The sequence below is a fragment of the Parasteatoda tepidariorum genome, chromosome 10 (genome assembly GCF_982258835.1).
Source record: "Parasteatoda tepidariorum strain Cologne lab strain chromosome 10, Ptep-v5.0, whole genome shotgun sequence".
Taxonomy (NCBI): domain Eukaryota; kingdom Metazoa; phylum Arthropoda; class Arachnida; order Araneae; family Theridiidae; genus Parasteatoda; species Parasteatoda tepidariorum.
In genome coordinates, this window is record NC_141764.1 from 11001716 (window position 1) to 11027441 (window position 25726).

The window sequence follows — 25726 nt, forward strand, 5'->3', positions numbered from 1 at the left end:
ATTAAATTATAAGAAATTATTGAAAGATTGTGATTTTTTTTACCAGAATAATTCGCATAATTCTCTCATAAAAAGAAAGAGTTACTTAGTCAATTAAATAAAAAACAAAAAATTGTCTTTTAAGAATATTCCGGAATGAACCTGATCGGCTGGTATATTTTCTTAAAATACTTCTCAAGCATTAAATAATAAGACATTTTTTAAAAGTTAGTGAATTGTTTAACCAGAATTTTTTGCACAATTCTCATATAAAAGGAAAGAGTTGCATAACCATTTTACTAATAAATAAATATATAAATAATAAACTTTCGATTTAAAAAAAAAAAATTCTAGAATGAATCTGATCGGGTGGAACATTTTCTTTAAGTAATTCTCAAACATTAAATAAGAAGAAATTTTCGAAAGTTAGTGAATTTTTTTACCAGAATATTTCGTATAATTTTCAAATAAAAGGAAAGAGTTGCATAGCCATTTTAATAAAATAATAATAATAATAATAATGAAAACCTTCGATTTTTAAATTAAAAAAATAACAAAAACAAGTTAAAAAAAAATGAATATTCTGAAATGAATCTGATCGTCTGGAATATTTACTTTAAATACTTCTTAAACATTAAATAATAAGAAATTTTTGAAAGTTAGTGAATTTTTTTACCGGAATATTTTGTATAATTTTCAAATAAAAGGAAAGAGTTGCATAGCCATTTTAATAAAATAATATTAATAATAATAAAAACCTTCTATTTTTAAATAAAAAATAAACAAAAGAAAGTTTAAAAAAAAGGAAAAAAGAATATTCCGAAATGAATCTGATCGTCTGGAATATTTATTTTAATATTTCTTAAACATTAAATAATAAGAAATTTTTGAAAGTTAGTGAATTTTTTTTTACCAAAATTTTTCGCACAGTTCTCAAATAAAAGGAAAGAGTTGCATAAACATTTTAATAAAAAATGAATAAATAATAGTAAAAAAAACCTTCGACTTAAAAAAAAATATTATGGAATGAATGTGATCGGGTGGAATATTTTCTTTAAGCACTACTCAAACATAAAAGAACAAGACATTTTTGAAAGTTATTGAAAGCAAGAAAGATGATGCCCTAGTAACAGTAGTGGGGGGATAGAAGGGTGGCAGATCCCGAATGAAGCCTTTCTTGCTCCCGCCATAGCAACGGCTATCGAACGGATTATTATTTCTGGAGAAATAAGGTGGGAAATAACTCTTAAAAACTATGAGTTTATACATGAGAAAACTGATGACTTTACCCTTTACAGATGAAAATGACAACAATAACAGGTAAGATTCAAAATTGCATTTCACATTGCATACGTGCGTGAATTTTGTTTAATGTGTTGAGATCCGGGAAACGGGAGAGAGATGTATTGAACGGGAAACCGGCTTCTTGTACTACTGACCTGATTCTGAACTTCACCAGAAAGAGCAAATCGGGAGAATTGAATTTCAATGACTGAGCTGCAAAAAGCTCAGCTGCAATGAGCTGAGCTGCATCAGTTGCTATAGATGGAAGGAATGCTGCTTATATTTTTGTTTATTTAGTTATATATACATTTTTTTTTTGATAGATCGATCCGTAAGTACTTGAATTGAGATGAATTAAAATAAAATGATTAGGAAATTTAATTTATCGTTTGCATTTATTTAACTGGAATATGCGTTGTTGTAATAAAAGAATTCATAATTTGATCTCAGTCGAAACATAATTTATTAAAAGGAGAAGAAAGAATGGTAGGAAAATATTTTTTAAAAATTTAGAAGTTTTAATTCAATTTCAATGATTGTGATAAGCTTAAGATTTGCAAAGCTGCATTTTGATAGACTTCTTGTTTTGATAGATCTACGTATTTGAATTGAGATCAATTAATAGAATTATGAATTTAAATTTATTGTTTACATTTATTGAATCTTATTTATTAATCAACAAATCTTACTTAAAGCAAAGATTTATTGGGGGGAAATAAGGGCATTCATAATTTTATATCAGATAAAACATAATTCATTAAAAAGAAGAAGAAAAATTATTAAAAACAAATATTTTTTTTAAAATATTAGAATTTTTAATTCGATTTTAATGACTGAGATAAGGTTTAGAATGGCAAAGCTGCATTAGTTATTATTGACAGACTTCTTTTTTATTGGATACATCCATGTATATGAATTGAGATTAATTAAAATAATACGCTTATGAATTTCAATTTATTGTTTACATTAATTTAACTGGAACGGTGAATCAAAGGCATTCATAATTTGATGTCCGTTAAGACATAATTATTTAAAAAGAAATAAGAAAACTGTGAAGAAAAAAAATATTTTAAAAAAATTAGAAGTTTTAATTCAATTAGGTTAAGAACGGCAAAACTGCATTAATTATTTTTTTAAAAAGACTTCTTACTTATTAGATAGATCTATGTATTTGAATTGAGATCAACTAAAATAAAATAATTATGAATTTTAATTTATTGTTTACTTTTATTGAATATCTTTTATTAATCAACAAATCTTATTTAGGGCAAAGATTTTTTGGGGGGTAATAAAGGCATTCATAATTTTATGTCCGTAAAAACATAATTTATTACAAAAAAAGAACTGTTAAAAACAAATATTTTTTTATTAAGATTTAGAATTTTTTTATTCAATTTTAATGACTGCGGTATGGTTAAGAATGCCAAAGCTGCATTAGTTATTATTGAAAGACTTCTTATTTATTAGATAGATCTATGTTTTTGAATTGAGATCAATTAAAATAAAATTATTATGTGGTGCAAATAACAAAATAAGAAAGGGAAGGTGGTGGCATACGAGTCTTAAACGAATGAAATCTTAGTCTCTACTACTGAGTTCTGCAAACTGATGATAGATGGCAGTGAAGGAGGAGGTTATAATTATGAATTTTAATTTATTGTTTACTTTTATTGAATCTTATTTATTAATCAACAAATCTTATTTAAAGCAAAGATTTGTTGGGGAAAATAAAGACTTCCATAACTTGATGTCCGTTAAAACATAATTCATTAAAGAAAAATAAAAGAACTGTTGAAAACAAATATATATATATATATATATTAAATTTAGTGTAATTAATTTTTTTTTATATTCAATTTCAATGACTGAAATAAGGTTTAGAATGGCAAAGCTGCATTAGTTATGATTGACAGACTTCTTTTTTATTTGATAAGTTCTTGAATTGAGATGGATTAAAATAATATAATATGAACTGGAACTTTAACTCGAATTCTTTTTTTTCTTTTTTTTAAACTTTAAAGATTATTTGAATGTCTATTCGTGAGGATTTGTGAACTTGCTTACGAAACTTCAACAACTTTTTGACTATAGACAGAAGGCTCAAATTTCAATTGGAGCTTTGATTCGAATTCGTTTTTACACTTTAATAATCTATGGACATTCGAAATTTTAATTACTCTCCAACTAACTTGAGTCCTCAAATTTGTACCAAAACTTTCTTGTCAGAGGAGAAAACAAATTTCAATTGTTGCTTGACTGCTACCAGCAGATATAATTTTTTTTAGGAAATCGATATTTCAACCATTTTGCGACTTAGAAAAATGAACACACATGAAATTAAAATAAATAAATAATGCATTTGTTTTTTAAATATTCCTATTTTTAAGTGCACTCTAAAAAAATTCTAAGGTTTGGCAGTTGATTTATACGGCTACCTCCTCTTTCGTTCTACGGAAAAAAAAGCTCCGTTATATAAAGCACTCAGTAATTATTAAGCACTTTAATTAAATTAGTAGAGTTGACTATTAATTTATACGGTTATTATTTAAAGCTTTTTAACTCAATTCCCTGTGTACACCCTATTCCACAGTGGTTATGGCCTCAAACTATGAACACTAATGTCCAGGGTTCGAACCCAGAATGGTGCCAAAGAACATTTCTCTCAAACTCCCTCTATGTTGGTTATCACGACTAACGAAGAAGCAACTTCTTCACTCAACAGTAGATGGCAGCACCTTACACTATTTCGTTTCTCTCCAAGGTGCGGCATTATTCAACAAACAAATCACTGGAATCTCAAACAACGTGAAGACTCGGACTTAACATAACTTTTTGAAGTATGAAATTCAATTTACGGTCCCACATAATATATTACATACTCTTGACTGTATTATTTTTAAATACTAAATGAAAGTTGTGATCGCCTTATTACTATCACTGGTTACCCATTGGTCAAATGCTTTTTCTTTCTGGAATGACTCCGTTAAACGCCACAACAGTTCAAATCATGGGTTGCAAAAACTGTCTCCATTGATGTTTGTCGTTGGATTAGTTTTCATATCCTTCCCTATGTACGTGTTTCAAGACGTCACACAATACTTTTCCTTCTTCAACATTCATATTTATATTGAAATCAATATCAAGCCAGTAATTATACATTAATAACAAAAAGAATATAGAAATACTTAATTATTATGTAAATACATTAAAAATGCCTGATAGTGAAAATAAATAGAAAATTAGCAGTGGTCGCCATAGCAACGCATGCGCACTGTTTACTATTCCTCTTGAACACAGTTGAAAAGTTGGTGTACGCCATCAAATCCAAAACAAGACCCATTTTACGAATGGGTTAAAATTTTATCTTTATCCCTCCTGAAACGAAAAACATGATGGGAGATGTATAACTTTCGTTAAAAACTTTTGTCACTACCTAAATTTTAGAAGAAACCTAATGTATTAAAATTAATGCCCTTTTTTTTTTAAACCTTGGAAAACCTTTCGTGTTCGTTTACTCGGAAAACATTTTTGAGTTCTTTTTAATTTTAATTTGTAAAATTCAAGATTCGCACTTATTTCGATATTGGATGGTAGCACTTTTCCCCATGGATTTTTAGATCGAAAATGTAAGAGGCACGTACAAGTTCCCATCAAATTTCGTTCCCTCCCTTTTTTTGTTAGATTTTTGTCTTTCCGCATTGTAAGAGTAGAAGCAGTATCACTTCCTGAATCCAGAAGTTATAATGTCTTGTAAATGTGTTGCTGGTGGCAGATGGAAGAGAAGGAAAAAGTTCTTTTTTGGAATCTTCTTTCATCGATTTCTCAGGTCTGCGGAAGTTGAGAAATAAGAAACGAACAGAGAAAAATCTAATTCTAGAGTTACTCTAGATTTATTTTATATCCGAAGAAGAGCACACAGTGATAACCTAATTTCTTTATCAAAACCTGCTTTAATGTTTCTATTTAACTAATTCATAAAAATTCATGTACTAACAATTATGTTAGTTATTTTAAATTAATTAGACAAGTTTTGAGCAATGCATAAAGTTCATTATCATACCTGATTTTAAGTAACCTTAAATTGCATTAGTTAAAATAATTTGGTTTTTAACTTATTCACGAAAAATACTTGTGATAAATTAATTAGATTAAATCTTTTAATTAATAAAAAAAAGTGTTGGGCAGTAAACAAAGTAAAATATTCTTATTTTCGTATTTAATTTACCTTAAGTTACAAAAATTAAAGCAAGATTAGCTTTTAACTTCATGCCATCTGCAAACAATTCATAAAAAGTTATCTGCTAACAATTAAATAAATTAGATTAAATCTTTAAATTAATTAGAAAATTGTTGGGCAATACATAAATTTTAATTCTTGTTTTTAATTTATTTTAAATTACAGAAATTAAACTTCTTTTAAAATAATATTAAAATTCCTTGAAAAAAATATATTTTAAAAAGTCGTGATTTTGAAAACTATCGGAACCTTTTCGAGCATCCGGACAAATAAATTCATTTATTTACGGATAAATTGATATTTGAAAGGGATTTTATTTAAAAATTAAAAAAAAAAGTTATTTAGAATAATGACAAGACTGCCGCTGACGACTCATTTGAAGAAAATATGACTATTACCAAAATATGACCAAAATCAGAGCAAAAACCACAAATTCGAAAAATCGATGACTTTTTTCTTTATATCATTTAGCTACTAAAATAAAAATAAATAAATAGAAAGTCCTGTTTTGTTTGTTTTTTTGTCGCCGCGCTACAGGGATTATCATCATTCTTTATTTTTTTTCTTTCAGCTTATAAAGATAATTGGGTATACTATAGCCTACGTCACAGGTTGTGTTATTCCTACTAAATTTAACCCATGAACGGCATTTTCTGCGTGCCTAACTTCAAGTCACAAATAAACAAACGAAGTGTTTGATCGTTTAAATAGCTGCTCGCCAGATTTTATTGCATTATAAAGAAAAGTAATTGATATTCGATTTTTGATTAATAGTTGATTTATGTGGATAGTGGCATAGAATTTAGCATTGCGTCATGGTAAATGTTATTCCTACTAAGTGGAAGTAGTTGTGTTTTTTTTATATTATACCCAATTGATTTAAAAATCGTTTGCTTTAAAAAGCAAACGATAATATATTAGTAGACGATTCCAGTCAAAATCCATATAATTTCGTATGTATAAAAGAAGATGTAAATTAATATCGGCTATTTTACTAACAGCGCATAGATATAAAGGGGTCCCAGTATTCATCTCTGTATCAGGGTATGAGGTCGTTGATTACTAATTAAAACTTCGGTAATATGCATCTTATGCCATCACCTCTTTCTTTGTATAAACTCGTCGATAACTTCGGGCTTTCAAAACAAGATTGCTTTTTTTTTCTTCTCATTTTAAGTTTTAGATTTAATCTATGAAAGCAATGGAAACGAAAAACAGTCTTAAGAATTTTTTAAGGCAAGAGAAATCTTAAATTTCAACTGACTATTGAAAAGTTTAATAAAATTGAGAACTACTTTAAATTCCCATCACATGCAAGAAAAACAATTGTGATGTAATTATAAAGATATTTTTTAAAATAAGACGCTTATTTTGCTTATTGCACAGTAAGCCATAACATATAATGGTACTTGCGTAAAATCCGGGCAACCATTTTAGATAAAATCGAAAAATGGCACCAAACAAACACGATTTTTCACCATTGAGAAATTATTAATCAAATTCGTGGATATTCACTGAAATATATATATATTTTTAATACAATGCGTTTAAAGTACTTTTATGTTAAGTTATTTTTACAAATAAACTGATACACAATTTTTTTAATCGTTCGTTTTATGCACTGGTTACAATATGAAACGATTTGGTATCGATTTGGCGGAATTTGCGCCAACTTCCCAGGTAGATGAGATTTTGCACAAGTACCCATGTAAAAAATATACCAATTTTTTTTGAAGAAAGTTTTAACTCTAGAATGCTAAGTTTTGAAGACTACTTTTGTTTAGATTAGAAAAAAGTTGTTTATTTAATAAGGTATGTTTTTATTTTTTTCATTTCACATATATACCTTTCAATTTTTTTAAAAAAAATGGCCATTTTTATTTGCACAACTTATTTTGGGTAAAGTTTTTAGATGTTTTGAACTCTGAGGTTGAACCAAAAGAATGGTTGCAAAGAGTGTTTGTGTTTTCCTAGCAAAACATGTCATAATTTAAAACAAAATAACTCCTTTTTAAAATTTTGTTATAAATTTAATCTTTCTCTTTTTATTAATTGAAAGTGTCGTGTAATAATAAGTAATTAGAGCAATTTATAAACTTAATTTGAAAAGCTTATTATTTCCGTAAATAATAAATATTTTTAAAAATATATAATTTTTCTTTACACTCTCCTGAAATAAATTAGCAGTTAAATGTTTTCTGGTTTAAAAACGCTCTTAAAATTCAAATTAATTGTATTTTCCTGTTTCTGTTAGTAGCAAGCTATTGGATTTTTAAGTAAATCTTAAAATTTTAAATTTGTAATACATATATTTCTTACATAAACAGAATTCAATATTCAACACTTAAAAAGAATCATTCTGAATTTTTTAATGTATGTAAATAATCGTTCGTCTACTTTTTCTCGAAATATTTCACTTTATTCTCATGTCCCCTCTTCTCTCTTAAAATCTTTAAAACAGTTAATTTGTTTTATTTGTTTTTCAATAACAATTAATGGTTTGTTTATTGGATTTTCAAGTTGCAGTACACCGTTTGCATATATCCGCAATGTTTACCCCCACCCATTTTTGTAAAATATTTCTACCAGAAGCTTAATTTTAAAAGAAAACAATTATTAACTTGTAATATTAACTTCTTGTAATATTAACTTAAATTATTTATTATTCTATTGGGAGTATAAATTAGTTCAGTCTGTTTTTTTTTGTGATCGAAAATGCATTTATTTCAGAACAAAATGAATGAACAGATTAATTAAAGTATTGTTCATCGCTAGCTATTACTCTCAGGCAATTTTCGAATTCCATGCAGAAAAAATATCTCTTTTTTTGAGGCTTCCCACGTTAGGAGCCAATTTTCAATTTCTGCGAAAGAAGTGGACCGGTGACCTGCCAAATCGTGCTGCATCCGTCGGAAAAAACCAGTAATCAGAAGGAGCAATGTCCGGCAAATACGGCGGGTGTAGTAAAATATCCCACTTGAGCGTTTCCAAATAATTTTTTACGACTTTTTGCGACATGAGGCCGACTGTTATCATGCAGAAGAATAACTTTGTCATATTTTTGCTCGTATTCCAGTCGTTTTTCTCGTAATGCACGGCTCAAACGAATCAATTGTAGCCTATACCGACAGCCCGTAATAGAATCACCAGGTTGTAGCAGATCATAGTATACCATTCACATAGTAACACCATTCACAATTCTTCATTCACCATTCTTGAAACGTCGAAACCATTCCCTACATGATTTCTCAGTAGGAGCATTGTCACCATAAACTTCTACAAGCGTCTGATGCTCTTCAGCTGCACTTTTCTTCCAATTAAAGCAGAAACATAAAACCTCCCGCAAATGCTGCTTAGTTACCGCAAAATTTAACATATTCAACATAGTAAAAAACAGGGTTTTTGTATGAAACTCAAAGCGATATAAACTGAATATGATTGACAGATTTCTAACCTCTCTGAAACCACCGAAGCCAGCTGTCACTATGAAACATTCATACCAGCCAGAGCCATCTTTTGAAAACAGACCGAACTATTTTGTACTCCCAATATTCATTTGATATCCCGTATATATTCCGTGTATAAAAATACTGTTACACTATACACAGTCATACAAAACTTTATAAAAAATGAATTGAACTCGATGTTTGGTCGATACATTGCAAAAAAACGATTTAAAGCGTATATCGGCACTTTCATTTCGATGCAACGGAACTCTAAATAAACGGCCAACATACGAAGACGATGTTATGGGTTCACAAATTTTATTAGTTCCGAGCAGAGTTAGGTGAAAATGAAATCATTACATTTTTAGATTATATTTCTAGATTAAAGTAATCAATTACTCATAATCACAATTACAACATATAATTTTGATTGCAACTATTATCGTCATCACAACAATCAATAACAGTGATAAATTATTTGTAATCGTGATTACAACTTTGATTGCAGCTGTAATTATGATTACAATAATCGATTAGAGTCATCCATTACTTGTAATCTTGATTACTACTCATCATAATTTTTATTACAACTGTAATTTTGTTTCATAATAATTGGAATTCCAAGCTATCACAACAAAAACGAGCATTTATGATTACAAAAGTAATGAAAATATGTGATTATATGAAATCCTGGTTATAAATAATTGTAATTACAAGCAATTACAGCTTGTAAGCACAATACATTATTACAAGTCATTTCGACTGTATACTATATTTAAACACAGAATGCATGTGCTTATATATTTTTATGTATATATAGTACGTACGTATGTAAATACAATTTTAATACGTATGTACGGAGCTCAAAAAAAGGGACCATTCATAATAACTTTTGATCTAATAATCGGATCTTTACCTAATTATCGGATCTTCAATCTTAATGGTTCAAGAGGGTGACCTTAAATATGTTAATTAATTAGTGCAGACGATATTATATATTACGAAATCACATACAAAAACGTACTGTATCTGAATAAACATACATATTTTAGCGGATTCGGATTTCTGATCCCAAAAATATGCTGCAATCTCTGAATTATGGTCCCCCTAGTTTGGTCAGGAGAGGGATCCAAAGTTTGGACCCCTTAGTGTTAGTTTGATTTCTTACGTATTTCGTTACGTCTCGAGAACTCTTAAAACGAATTGAAATTTTTTTTGCACACAATTATAAAATTTGTTTATCCAAAGAGAATCAAAAAATAAAATTTTATGAATATTTATTATTTTATTTAATAATAATCGAAACAAATTTGAATTGTAAGGAATAAAATTTTTTGCATTACATTAAAGCATTACAAGCATTACATTGTAATTTTACAATGCAAAATACAAAATTTGAGTGAAATCGGTCTAATTTCGTATTTTGCCATTTAAAATTACGTACTTTAAAATGATGCAAAAAATTGTGTACCTTACAAATCAAAATTTTTTCGACTATTATTAAATAAAATGATAAATATTTACCAAAAATTATTTATTGCATGGAATTATCTATCAACAAACGAATTTTATAAGGGTGTGCAAAAATTTTTCAATTCGCATAAAAAATTCTCGAGGTATGGTGAAATTCGCAAAAAATAAAATTAACATTAAGAGATCAGAACTTTGTACCGTTCTCCTGATCAAAATATGGGAACCCTATTTCCCAGATTGCGTCTATTCTCTGTATTTGAGGGGGGGGGGGAACAAAACACTTAAATGCAAAAACATTCCGCATTAAGTAATTTGTTTTCATTTAGTTATTTTGAAAAAGAAATAAAACTTCTCATCTTTTGAAACTTCATGGTTTACTTTAGGATTACTTGAACTCATGCTTTCAATACTTAGAATTTTAAATTATTTATGTAGGGGAATTCGCCACGAAAAGTTTCTCGCGTGGCTTAGCGCCCTCTATAATAATTTGCACTTAAATCTTATAGCAAAATGTTTCATAAAGGATTAAAACTTGTGGAGTGTGTTGCCAAGCATTTGGAAGGTCATTGCCAGCTGAAAAAAATCGATGTTTTTTGCACGTCATAATCAAATCGATAATAATGAGCACAGAGTGATACAAAATGCGTGTTTATGAAACATATTCTGCTACTGGAGAGTGAAAGTCATTATCTCTGTGTTGCCACAGAAATTGCTATTAACGCAAATTTTAATGATTTCAAGTTCATCGCCATTTTTGTTTTTATCAATAGAATCGACTGAAAAAGCATCAAAAATAGTGCGACTTCCAAAATACTTGCTTATGGGAAAAGTTCAGTTTTGTTTGAAAGTTCATTACTCTGTTCGGTAGGTAATGTATACAATACTTCTCATGTATTCTTGTATTTTAATTCATGGTTCTTAATTATAAATTATAGTACAGCAAGCACACTTTTAATATTCATTTATAGGGCCATTTTTTCTAGTAATGTCGTGCTAAAATATTTTTGGGGTTTGAGATTGATTCATTAAAAGAAATTCATAAATTTTATAACGTAAAATTGTCCCGTAGTGGACTGATTGTAAGGACACGGTTCCCAGAAGATGACCCAAGTCAAGCATCACTGGCTGCGGTCAGTGTGCGGGTGGGTGACTACTTCGATCAGCCTGCGATGGGACCAAGGGTGTGCGGTATTAGTCCTTGTTAAACTGTTCTACTGTAAAGTACTCGACTTCACGCTTAGGACGTTTGGCTTCCGAAGCGGGGGTGCCATCCCTTTTGCAGAGGATGGAATGTCTTCGGATCATCCTCAGGGACCGTCGCCAAAAGCCCAATGAGCAGTTGTAGTAAGACGTAAATAAATTACAACTAGTAGATGAAGACCATTGTGTTTAGTTTGAGAGTTTTTGCCGACTCTGTAAAAAAAATTAACCAGTATTTGGTGAAAAGTTTCTCCTTTACCCAAAGTTTAGTTAAATAAAAAATCATTTCAATTTAGTTACACAATAAATCGTGAAGTATGATCGAGAAATACTTCCATGGTGCAAATGACTGCACCAAAATTTGGTGAAAGTTTTGACAACTCGGAATCAGGATGACTAATGTATGTTGTTTCAAGTAACGGTATCCTCCGCTAAACTCTGTACGAAGCTTGAAGGTAGCGGGTTCGATTCCCACCGTAACTCTGGATGTATTCTACGTTATGTCCTTCTCTGAATTGTTTGATCTGTCCTTCCACTTGACAAGGGTTTATGAGAATGAATTGAGCACACAAGCCTGCAAATATACGTAATTTAATAATAATAATAGTAATAATAATTTCAAGTATCAACTTATTCAGGTAAGCAAATGCCTTATTTGCATTAATTAAAGTTTATTCCTGTTGCGTTGCTTTTTGAAATTTTGTTGGCGGTAATAATCGACCTACGATAAATAGTTTCGCTGCGGTAAATAGCAGCTTAGGCCTGCAGTTGAGCACTTAAAAATACCTAATAATAGTGTAACCTTCTTCTACTTATATAGAAGGGAAAAAAACAGAAAGAAATAGGTGTTTTGTTTCTTAAAAACATCTTCTTTTAGTGCAGGCTTCTAATAATATTTGGAGCTAGTGAACACACTAAAATATGGTAAAATTGAGCTCCATATTATATAGTTAGGAAATGAATACCAATTTTTGGTGCAACGTGGCTCGGAATTTTTAACAGTGTCAAGAATTGACTATTAACTTAAATTTTCGTTCTTAGAAATAATGGAATCTATAAATTCTGTATTTATAACTGCAAATAAACTTAATGTGAAATGAACCTACTATAAAATAAAATATAAAGCTCTTGGACTGTTTTATCTAATTGTAAATGGACTGATCGTAAAGACACGGTTCCCAGTAGAACACCGAAGTCAAGCATCACTGACTGCGGTCAATAAACGGCTGGTGGAGGCCTGCGATAGCCTGGTTAGTAGGGCACTAGGTCCATGTCCAAGTGGTCTTGGGTTCGATTCCCGCAGACCGAAGACTCCCCGTGCAGTAAATGGTGACTGATGCACGTTAAATCTGTCGAGTCTCAAAGTCCCATAACAAATCATAACTCTGGGGGAACTGATCCAGGAGTTTCCTTGTGTTCTGGTTGGTTCAAAAAATTACAAGGCTACGGAGTTGAACATCAGTTGCGTAAACCCAAAATTGGGTTGACTGTTTGTTGTTGTTGTTGTAGTTGTTGTAGTTCATTTACGTCGCACTAGAGCTGCACAATGGGCTATTGGCGACGGTCTGGGAAACATCCCTGAGGATGATCCGAAGACATGCCATCACAATTTTGATCCTTTGCAGAGGGGATGGCATCCCCGCTTCGGTAGCCCGGCGACCTGCACGCGAAGTCGAGCACTTTACGGTAGAACAGTTTAACGAGGACCAATACCGCACACCCTGGGTCCCTACGCAGACTGATCCAAGTGGTCACCCACCCGCACACTGACCGCAGCCAGTGATGCTTGACTTCAGTGGTCTGCTGGGAACCGTGTCTTAACGATCAGTCCACTGCGGGACGGGTTGACTGTTTAACGACGATTATAAAAAAAATAAACGGGTTGGTGCCGTGATGGCTCATGAGATAAATTATTCACCTTCCAATTAGATAAACCGGGTTCGAATCCCAGCGATGGCTGGTCGATACGAATTTCGCATCCGACTTGGACCACAGTGCTGACGTGAAATATGCTCTGGGGTAAGCGGTTAGAGTCCTCTTGCCGTCAGGTTAACCGTGGGAGGTTCTCGTGGTCTATATCTTCATGTAACGCAAATGTGGGTTAGTTCCATCAAAAGTTCTCCACGATAGCAAATTTTTCCCAGTACTTAATCCAGCTCCCTTGTCTTCTGGATTGGGTTCAAAATTACAAGCCCAATGGAATTGAACATTAGTAGTCGTAAACCCGAAAATTGAGTCGGCTGTTCAACGACGGTTATAAGATAAAATAAAAAGCAAACGGGTGGGTGATCATTTTGATCAGCCAGAGTATTGTCCAAGATTGAACTGTATCGGTCCTCGCTAAGCTGTTCAACCGTAAAGTGCTCGACTTCGCAAGCAGGTCGTCGAGCTACCTAAGCAGGGGAGCCATCCCCTCTGCAGAGGATCAAAATTGCTTGGGCATGCCTTCGGATCATCCTCAGGGATGTTTCCCAGATCATCGCCAACAGCCCATTGTGCTGCTCTAGTGCGACGTAAATAAAGTACCTACGTACCTTGGCCAGTTGTCTTAGCATAACGTTAACCTTAACTGTTATTTATGTAAACAAAATCCTTTATTGTTTTTGTTTTCTTTTTACATTTTTAAAAGTTATCAGAGTAGAAGTAGCACACATTATAGATAGAGATGTGGGTATCTTCACCGTCTTCCTGAAGTGCAAGTACCTGATTTGCAATTTCACCTCAAGCTATTTTTTGTTGTTGCCTTTTTTCTGTTTTTCAGAACTAAGACTGACTGATTTTTCTTCTTCTCTTTTATAAGAGATTGTTAAATTGCACTTTAAAAACTGTGGTGTCATACCTATCCGAATTTGATGTTGATAAATTCTTAAAATAATTGGTTCTTTTAAGTTTATCCCGAATCGAACATTCATAAAGAGTGTACTTAAATCTTAGCACCAATAAATGGGAATGCTTACATCAAGATAAGAGGCATTGAGTTATTTTCGCTTCCAAAAACATCAAAATTGGTGCATTTCGCCAGTTTACACCGATCAAGAGTTGGCAAGAGTTGTTCTCTTTCAAGTTACTATGTACTATTAACTAAACCCAAAAATTACCATTGAAATATGCATGTAAGTTTTCAGTTTTGAGTTATATTTCAATTTTAAAATATGTCTGAGAACTGTGTTAAGTAATTTTCAAATATTTATTTGTTATACGCTTCGGTTTTGCCAAACCTAGTTCTAATTTAATCGCCATACATCATTAAAAAAAGCCTAGCGGAAGTGCTGAGGTTCTCCTCTGATGTTATAGCATTGACACGACTATTTCCTTTTTTTTTTTTTTTGACGTTCCGGGTTTGTTTCTATATTCTACACCGTTGTTCGAAATTTAATTTTTGTGTCGCGTTTTTGCGAAAGAATGTGTTCTTCATATATTAAAATATCAGTTGAAAATATGAAAAAAAAAGTAATTTGGAAAATTTAAATATATGGATATGCAATTACTTGATTTTATTTTATTTTATAACCGTCGTTGAACAGCCGACCCAATTTTGGGTTTACGGCGACTAATGCTCAACTCCGTAGCCTTGTCATTTTGAAACCAATCCAGAAGACAAGGAAACTCCTGGATCAAGTATTGGGAGAAATTTGCCTTCGTGGAGGACTTTTTGATGGAATTAACTCGCATGCGCGTCACATCAAGAGGAAAACCCCGAAACCCCCCACGGTTAGCCTGACGGCAAGAGGACCCATGATCCGTCTACCACTGAAGATATTTTACGTCAGAACTGTAGTCTGTCCGAGCCGGATGCTGAATTTGTATCGACCCAGGCATTCGAACCTGGATTCGAACCCGGTTCACCTCATTGGAAGGCTAACGCTCTATTCCCTGAGCCACCTTGACTCTATTTGTAAATATTAAAGAAACATATATATATATATATATATATATATATATATATATATATATATATATATATATATATATATATATATATATATATATATATATATATACAGTCAAACCCCGCTATAGTGAACCTTCAAGGGACCGAAATTTCGGTTTACTATAACGGGATGTTCACTATATCCGTTAAGCAGACAATTTACTAATGGTTCCCAAACTCCTCCCTTTTATTACACATTATTCAAATCAATAACTGAAAAATATTATGTAGTAGCAAAAAATGTGTTATTTTGCATTACTCTTCGTATAGCGTACAAAAAAAATTTGCAATCTTTAGCTGATGAGCAATCCTCAACATCAAATATGGAAACACTTCCCGACTCTCAGATAATTTTTCCTGAATTTCTGTTATTCCGTTTTTTAAACCTGTCTAATCTGCCATTTGAGCACACAAAAGTAGTTCATAATACCATTTAGCAAATTCATCGACATTTGTCCTGATACTGGAAGATTGCGGCTTCTTCGAATGGTTAACCACTTCGGTAATGCTTCTTCAACATCCTTGTTATCTGCTTTTCTCAACTTTTTTCTGCCATCTAAATTTTTTTTATGAGCAGAAATTATTAATTGCCTATTTTTTCATATGTTACAAACTGCAGATTTGGATAGTTTATATTCCCTGAAAATATCAGCTCTGATCATGCCTATTTTATCATCAAAGGAGAACGTTTTACGTTTACTGCTTACCATAGTTAAATTTGAGACACTTGTTTCCAGTTTTTTTTTAACTAAACTGAGAGAAAAAAGGAGTTGAAATGAGGGCCTATAATGAATAATTACTCATTCCATCCGACAGGAAATGCATATTGATCCCACTGACACCTTACAGGTGCATCATCTGCCTGGGTTGGAAACATCTGCTTGTTTTGTTTAGGGATGAGAAAGTGAGATAAAAGAAGTAAACAAGAAGAAATGCTTATTCGCGATCGCAACGCTCGAGTACGCCGTCTAGCGGGAGCCTGTAAATATCGGACATTAATTTATCACGTTTTCATTTAGTTCCATCAAAGTCATTGACTGAATCAGACGCCATTTCTTAGCAGCAAATAAGAAACAAAATTTCCCTAAGGAAAAGGCCGAAGAACTTGAAAAAAATCTCCAGAATATTAGTAAATCTTTCAGGAACAGAACACGCCAAACATTTGAAGAAAAATTCCTCAATCATTTTTAATTTCTTTTATCAACAAACTTGCAACTGATGACTTCCGATTTCGGATACTGTTACAGATGTGTGTATTAAGGTAAAATGCATTTCTTCTGTCTTCAATTCATTACGAATTAAAGTGAAGTCAACATTGCTTTCATCATTCCAGTGAATAAATATGAATTCAGAACATACAGAATTGTAATAGTTATAGCATATTCTTCCTCGTTATAGAATAGTATATATTTCTGTATCCATATAATTCGGAAAACAACAATAAAAAATTATCCAAGTTACTTGAAATAGTGCCATTTGTTCTGATTCTTAATTAATTTAAATCGTTTTCTTGGTAAGTTTTTTTTAATTTTGAAAGAATAAGTTCAACTAGAATTCAGCTATTCTGTTTTTAGCTACATATTCAAATTCATATCAATTATAAAATTTTGCTGTGTAGTATGCTATCTAAAAGTAATGAAGGTATAAACTATGTATCTATTATTTGAGAATAAAGTTTTCAAACAAGGAACTTATCATTTTGGAATTCTCCGGGAATCATAAATCAGGTAAGTGCAATGATTTTTACAATAAAAAATTTGCTTGTAAATATTTTTTTTTCATTTGATGATGGTTCTCTACAGAATGGTTTTTTACGTCTGATTAAGAACTATAAGAATAATAAAAAAAGAAACAATATGAAAGTTTTTATTTCAATGTTAATAATTCTTAAAATCGTTTTTTTTATCCTAAGAATTCTTTATTTTCCGTTTTTTAGTTTATAATTTTTTGATAAAAATTGTTCTCAAAATACTTTTGAAAAATTAAATGGTATAACATTATGTGTTTATGTATACTTCTTGTATATTCCAATGTTTGAAATAATATGATTCAGAAAAGTATGGAATAAAAATTCGGTACTTACGATGTATTAACGCCACCGCCGCTACAGATTTGGCGGTTTTTAAGTGCCGCCAATCTACACTTAAAATTTTTGCGACAGTTCATAAAATAAAACACTTTATTTAAAATCAAAATAGTTAATTGGATTTCGGTGGAAAATGAGCCGATATAGAGTTTAGCATAGATTCAAAACAATCATATCGCCATATGAACTCTGATGAATAAGATTCCAAATGAAATAACATTTCCAAAACATACGTTTGCCAAGATAAAGTTTTATGTTGTGGGAAATGGTACATTTTCGTTTTTTCGGTCAAATATTTCCCTCCTGAAAAAATAAAATTGCATCTTGTTTTGTTTTTGGCAAATCCCAAAGACGAATATTCGTAGCACTAAAAATGGCGACAAAAAAGAATTGTTTTTTTTTTTTTTTTGTTTTTTTGTTTCGTCAGCATTCTTTATTTTACGTTTCTTAGTTTCTAAATAATGATTTTTATTGAAACTTGAAATTTTTTGATAAAAATTGTTGTCAAAAAACGTTGTTTACAAAATTAAATTTCATAAAATTATGAGGCTTATGTATACTTTTTGTTCATTTTAATTTTTGAACTAATATGATTCTTAAAACTATAGAATGTAAAGTTTAAATGGGCCTTTCATGTTATATAATTAAATTTAGTAATACTATTTCTCGGGCATTAGGTTTTAACTCTTATAAGAATATACATATTTTTTTCTGCTTATTTACAAATATTTTTCAGATGTGTTTTGGATATTCCTTCTCTAATAAAAAGAGATACCATTTTGTTTTCGGTTGTACAAGAAAGAAGAACAAGCATTTTTCTTTTTTAAATTTAATAAGCCACATTAAAGAAGGAACGTTGCAATGCTACACGCTACATTAACGACGTCTCCAGAGTAACTGAATGACGGTTCATATGGATATCGCAGGTAAGCGTCTCATACAACAACGCCCCCTATAGTTCGTTGCGATCGCGAATCATTACATTTCCCTCTATAGACGGTTTTAAAAATCGGTATATGTATTTAAAGTAGATATTTCCAAATTATTACAAAAAAATGAAGAAAAAAATCAGTCGAAGACGGAAAAAAGTTCATTATATCCAACTTCCTCACTTTTTTGGTTCACTATATCCACAAAAAATAACATTATACGTGTATAGCAAGGAACGGGACCGAACATTTCGTTCACTATATCCGGGAGTTCACTAAAGCGGGGTTTGACTGTATATATATATATATATATATATATATATATATTAAAGTTATTTTCAAGTTATAATTAAGACCTATTTAACGAATTATAGAACGATATTCAATCAATTCAATAAAATATTGCAGTTCGCAAAAATATTCGTTATTAAGTCAATCGATGTAATCAGAGATAAAAAAAAAATTTATTCTAAATGGGGAAATTTATTACCCACGAAAGGCAGCAGTTTAGATTAGCGGCCGAGAAGAAAAATGTCAAGAAATTATAGCAACATTAGAAAGTTGGTAGAAGAAAGTTTAATGCCCTCTAAATGTTAAGGCCATTTATCGATTTCTCAACAAACGCCTGCAAACTGTTAAGAAAGATTTCGGTAATCGTGGAAGCACTCGTATTTTCTGAATACACAGTCCCAGGCCAAATTATTAAAAACACTAAAAGAATCTATGTAAAATCTTAATTATCACGTATACAGCTTTATTTGCTTTTAGTCGACAGAAACCGGTTTGTACTTGTTTACGTCAGTGTATCAATAGGTTAAATTAGACGATATATAATATAAATTCGACGATTAGATAAATTAGACGATATATTATATAAATATATAGAATATTTACTATATCAGGTATTATATTAGTATATAATAATAATTAGACCAATTTATTAGACGCACTGTAGTGTTTTAATAATGAAATGTTTTGCACGAGTTTATAGGCAATACTTTTATATGTAAACATACATGTAATGGGTTTAAATGCAGGAGAATTTTTATACACTTCCTATTTGTATTTATTTTTAACGTATTGCATTACAATGTTAACCAATTGATACAAGAACGTAAATTAAATGTAAACAGTCGGGTAAAAACAGTAAAGCTGTATAGTATTACCTGATAATTAAGATTTTACATCGACTGTTAGAGTGAGTCTAATAAGTTGGCCAGAGACTGTATATGCACTGATTAACAGCACACGTCTATGATTTTGAATCTTCAGATAATTACATTTTGTAACGAAAATGAGTAGTCAATTTTTCAGTAGTAGTATTATTAATGCATGAATTAGTAATATTAGTAATATAAATAATATAATATTAGTAGTATTATTGCAAGAAATAGTAATATTAGAATTAGTAATATTATTGCAAGAAATAGTAATATTAGAATTAGTAATATTAGAATTAGTAATATTATTGCAAGAAATAGTAATATTAGAATTAGTAATATTATTGCAAGAAATAGTAATATTAGAATTAGTAATATTATTGCAAGAAATAGTAATATTAGAATTAGTAATATTATTGCGAGAAATAGTAATATTAGAATTAGTAATATTAGTACTGCACGAAATGAATTTTGATCGGTGGTCGGGAAAACTACATTATTTTTGTAGTTAACTACAACTATTTTGTTACAAAATGTCGTTAACAACTGTTTTTAAACTGTAGTGACTACAAACTACTTTGCAATTGTAGTGCATCTTTACTACTTTAACGACTTCCTTTATCAATTATTTTGAAGAAAAAAAAATAAATAAATGCAAAATGCAACATATTTTTTTATTTTATTCATAAATGCAAAGGACAAGAATGAAACATAATACACATATTTTAAGTTGAAATTTAAATTTTTAATGCATAAAAAACATTAAATTACAATGCCGAGTTAGCTCGGGCAAATGAAAAAAGTTAAATATTTGTCTTTGTATGATAGTTTTTAAAACAAGAGGCAACACAAAGTAAATCTAATCGCCAGTAAAATGATACGCCATTTTTTTAAAAATCTTTTTTCTAGGTAAATTCAGCAATCATCGTATATACAATCGCAGAAAACACGTGTGCAATCCTACAGCAAAACTCCCAAACAAAGCTAGGCAAACTACCAATCACAGCAGATAATTACTTTTTTTTTTTTATTCCGGCCGAGTAAAAACGTCATAAAACAAGACGTACTGAAAAATTCTGCTACGGCCGAGTTTTTTCGGGATAATAAATATTTGCAATATATATGTTACGGTGAAGGACCGAAATAGGCGGTTGTTGACTTTCACCGGTGAATGTCGACAAACAGCAAGTACGTAGGTGAAAGATCGAATATTTCATTACATTCTTGTACATTCGGACCCTCACCGGTGTATGTCAACAATCACATAGTCGCTTTGGTGAATGTCCGAAATATTTGTTATATCCAATTTTATATGAATTTATTCGTTGATATTATTATATTTATTTGATATATTTATATTTATTCTGTATTTTAATACTTACTGACGATAGATCAGAAGACACATCAGTGTTTGGAGAATCGGGCAAATATATACCGGGCAATGGCACTTGACCTTAAAAAGACATCAGTGTAGGGTATACCGGGTAGTGGCACTTAACCTTAAAAAAACATCAGTGTAGGGTATACCGAGCAAATGTATACCGGGCAAATGTAAATGTATTGCCCGATACTCCAAACACTGATGTTTCTTCTGATCTATCGTCAGTAAGTATTAAAATATCGAATAAATATAATAATATTAACGAATAAATTAATATAAAATTGGATATAACAAATATTTCGGACATACACCAAGCGACTACGTGAATGTTGACATTCACCGGTGAATGTCGACATTTTTGAGACTTCGGTCATTCACCGTAACATATACATACCCGAGTCAACTCGGGATAGTCAGGAAAACGGTTGAGGTACTGAAGTTTGCTGGAGAAATTCGTTTACACCTGTATAATTTACACAGTTTTGTTTAAAATGATTTTGAATAAAAAAAATGGCTTATACTAAGCATGAAGAATCATTTAGCATGAATCATAAGCATGAAGAATCCATTGCTGAAATCCAACTTAAATTCTTCGTAACTAAATTCAACAGATTATTGATTGTGTGGAATCATACGCTTATGCTTAAAAGTATCAATAACAGCAATTCTGAAGGAACTTACGGTTCCATGGATAGTAAAAATTTAGATTATATTAATTTCTGTTAAATAGGATTATCTCGAGGTTTTAAATCATTACAAACGCCTTTAACATAATATATTTAACAAAAAAAACAAGGAAGATGTTCATGATTCAGTTACTTAGAAAAAACTAATTACAATTAATCTTTTTACATTACTGCACAGAGCGCCATCTGTTGGGTTTTAGATATTATTATTATTAACGTTGAGAAATGGCATTAACAATGGGTTCCGAGAGTTGGGATTTTTTCAACTAGTAATATTTACACCCTTGTGCAAATTAATTGAAACAAACTCAATAAATTCAGAAAGAGAAAATGCTATTTTATTTAAATTTATACAAACTCAGAAATTTTTAGTACATAATATGATCTCCACGACACTTTATTAACATTTGGACACGATTCGGCATGGATTCCACAAATTTTTTACAGTCATTTATAATATTTGTGTCCTTGTATCACACATGAATTAACGCCGTGATTAGCTTCTCCATAGTTGTACAGTCCATATTTAATAGGCGATTCTTGCATATGGCCCAGAGATTCTCAATTGGGTTGATATCCGGAGAGTTCCCTGGCCATTCCAATGTCTCAATTTGATTCTCAGACATGAATTTCTTGACAATTTTGGACGTATGGCAAGGAGCTAAATCCTGTTGAAAAATCCCTGTTCCATCAGGGTATCGTTTCTTCAACTCTGGAACAACTTTTTTACCCAGAATAGTAATGTACTGCTCAGAGCGCATCATACCGTCAATAGGCTGCAAAGGTCCAACCCCATTGTAACCGAAACAACCCCAAAACATCTTCTTTAAAAAACACGAAAAAAAAAGTTTGTTTCAATTAATTTGCACAAGGGTGTACATCCAATCAATAATCCATAATTTATATAACATTTCGATGACTTGCAGGAAATTATTCATGTGAAATTCCAATGAAAAAAAGTAGAAGAGGTAAAAGTAGACAAAAATTCTTTTTCTCACTAACAATAAATGGAACAAATTATGAAAACAGTATGCATTTATTAAAAAAAAATGAAGAAATATTTATTATCGAGTTTTTAAATTCAAAATAATTAAATTCAAGAAAAAAGAATTACGTTTATCAGATAATTGATCTCAATGTTTATTACATTATTTTTTTGAAAACCATAACTCGGCATATTTTTATTCATATTCAGCATATGCATACACTAATAAATAATAAATAATAATCGAGAAATAATAATAATTTAAAATGTTTCATAATTCATATTAAATATTTGAAGAAAAAAAAGGAATTTTTATTTATTTATTTTTGGTTAGTGCTGAAACTTTTTTTTTACAATGCCGGGGCTTTGCTAGAAATAGCTCAATAATTTAGGGTTCCATTGCGAAAAGAATCGGTAGAAAAATTCGATTTCAAACCATTGTGAAACACTAAAAAATTGATGATTGCGATTTCTATCGATGAATGTCAATAATCACGTAGAATGTCAATAATCACGATAGAGTGTTCGCCTTCCGATGAGATGACCTGGGTTCGAATTCGATGGCTAGTCGATTCGAATTTTGCACCCGACTCACACCGACCACAATGCTGACGTAAAACATCCTCAGTGGTAAACGGATCATATGGGTTAGAGGGCTAATCATGGGAGGTTTTTCACTCCATGTAACGCAAATGCAGTTTAGTTCCATAAAAGATTCCTTTCTCGAAGATTAGTATCTCCAACGCTTGATTCAGGAGTTTCCTTGTCTTCTGGATTAGGCTCAAATTTACAAGGCTACGGAGTTGATCATTAGCAGTCGTAAACCCAAACAATTCGGTCGGCTGTTCAACGACCGCTATAAAATAAAATAAAATCATAGTCTTTTGATAAATGCTCGATGTATATGATAGATTATATAGTATTATGTTGATATTAATTTATTCATCAATATTTCACATTTTATATCAGCATTTCAATATTTTATATCAATATTCATATCAATATTTCAATATTTTATATCAATATTCTTTCAATATTCAAAATTTTTTATCAATATTTCACAATATTTATTCATCAATGTTCATTCGATATTTTAATATCCTCTTAGGGTAGATTAGAAAAAACATCAGGGTTGAGAGTACTGGGCAGGTTGGGGGATATTATCCAGTATTCTCTACCTTGATGTTTTTAAGATTAAAAATTCTCCCCCGACTGATTTTTTTTAAAGAGCCATTGCCCGGTATTTCCTTCTCTAGTGTTTCTTTAAAGTTAAGTGCTACTGTATGTAATTCACAAAACAGATGTTTTTCTTAATATATCCTTATGGGATATTAAATTATCGATGAAATGTTAAAACGTAAAAAAATTTAATAATTTGAAATTGGACATAACAAATATGTCTGATTGTACATTCACCAAATTAGGCATTCACCAAAGCGACTGTTTGATTGTTGTTATTCATCAGAGATAGTCGAAATTCTCCAGATTTCGGCCCTTCACGTTGACATAAATATCAAAAAATTCTTGTCAAAATTAGCGGTTGCAGTTTAAAACTACTGATAAATCATTTAGAGAAAATATAAAAACAAATTTATTACTATAAAAAAAATCAAACAATATCAAGAAGAAAGACTGGAAATGGTAATTTTATATTATTTTATAACCGTCGTTGAACAGCTGACCCAATTCTGGGTTTACGATTACCAATGTTCAATTCCGTATCTTTTTAATTTTGATCCCAAACCAGAAGACAAGGGAGCTCCTGGTTCAATATCCCCACATTGATATTGATTTGTTAGGGTAACACGGAGGACTTTGTGACCCGACAGAGTTAACGTGCATCAGTCACCATTTACTACACGGGGAGTCTTCTTACGGTGGGGATCAAAATCACGATCTCTTCGACCTATGCCCTGTACCTTAGCAACCAGGCTATCCCGGTACTGGAAATGATAATTATAATCGTTAAAAATTTATTGTTTTGATTCCTTAAATTGTTCCATAGCTCCACTATAAAACTCTATAAAAGGAACCAAATCTCATGCTGTGTTATCAGTCTTGTATAAAATCTTTCAAACACTTTGTCATTTACTTTTTGATGATCATTAAGTTAAAATAAATCTTTATTTTCTGGGTATATATTTGTTATTTAGTACCTGACTCAATGTGCGTACCTGACTCAATCACACTGAAGTTTTCATTAACGAAACATTAAAAATGACAATTTTTTTGCAAGAATATTACACATTACATTTTTTAACAATATTTTTGTTCGATATTTTTTTCGTACTTTTTACATTTTTGGACACACATTTTTACGCATTTTATTTAATACCACTGATCAAAACATTTTAATTATATAGTGTATTATATTAAATTTAAATACAATTATATTTATTGTCTCAAAAGAACTGTTTGAATGCAACAACAAAGGATTGTTTGCGTTCATAAAAAATAAAAAAAAAATAAAAAAATTAAGCACTTCAAAAAGGGTATATTTCATTCTCTCGCTCTTTTAAAAATTCCCGTTCGTAATTGCTTTTCTCATTCATCAAGGCGTTTGACAAGTTGTTCTCAACTATGTTGAAGTGCTCATTTGATGGCTTATTTTTTTCGTCGCCGTGGATCTTAAACGACAAGGAAAGAGAGGAAGTTTACACAATGTGCGTAACTGACATTTAATAAGAGGCGCTATACCACGAGAGAAACTGTTCATGGCAAATTCTTTTTCACCTAAGTACACTCCCAGGCCAAATTATTAGACGCACTATAAAATTCCATGTAAAATCCTAATTATCAGATGATACTATACAGCTTTATTGTTTTTACGAGGCTGAAACCGGTTTGCACTTGTTTACTCTCCTGTATCAATTGGTTAACATTGAAATGCAATACGTCAAATACAAATCGGAAGTATATAAAAATTCTCCTGAATGAAAACCCATTACA

General features: G+C 30.8%; 1 protein-coding gene across 2 annotated transcripts in view; it reads left to right on the forward strand.

Annotated features, from left to right (window-relative positions):
* The first annotated feature begins 1099 nt into the window (after nt 1–1099).
* LOC107436731 (kelch-like protein 17) overlaps nt 1100–25726 on the forward strand; it is an 85408-nt gene continuing 60781 nt past the window's right edge. Inside the window, exon 1 of one of the 2 annotated variants that reach the window (XM_087153600.1) lies at nt 1100–1299. In XM_087153600.1, the coding sequence (XP_087009726.1) occupies nt 1235–1299 (65 nt within the window). In that variant the 5' untranslated portion in view covers nt 1100–1234. Of the gene's footprint in view, nt 1300–14595; nt 14733–25726 lie in introns of those variants that run through there. The other variant, XM_087153602.1, reaches the window with a different exon arrangement.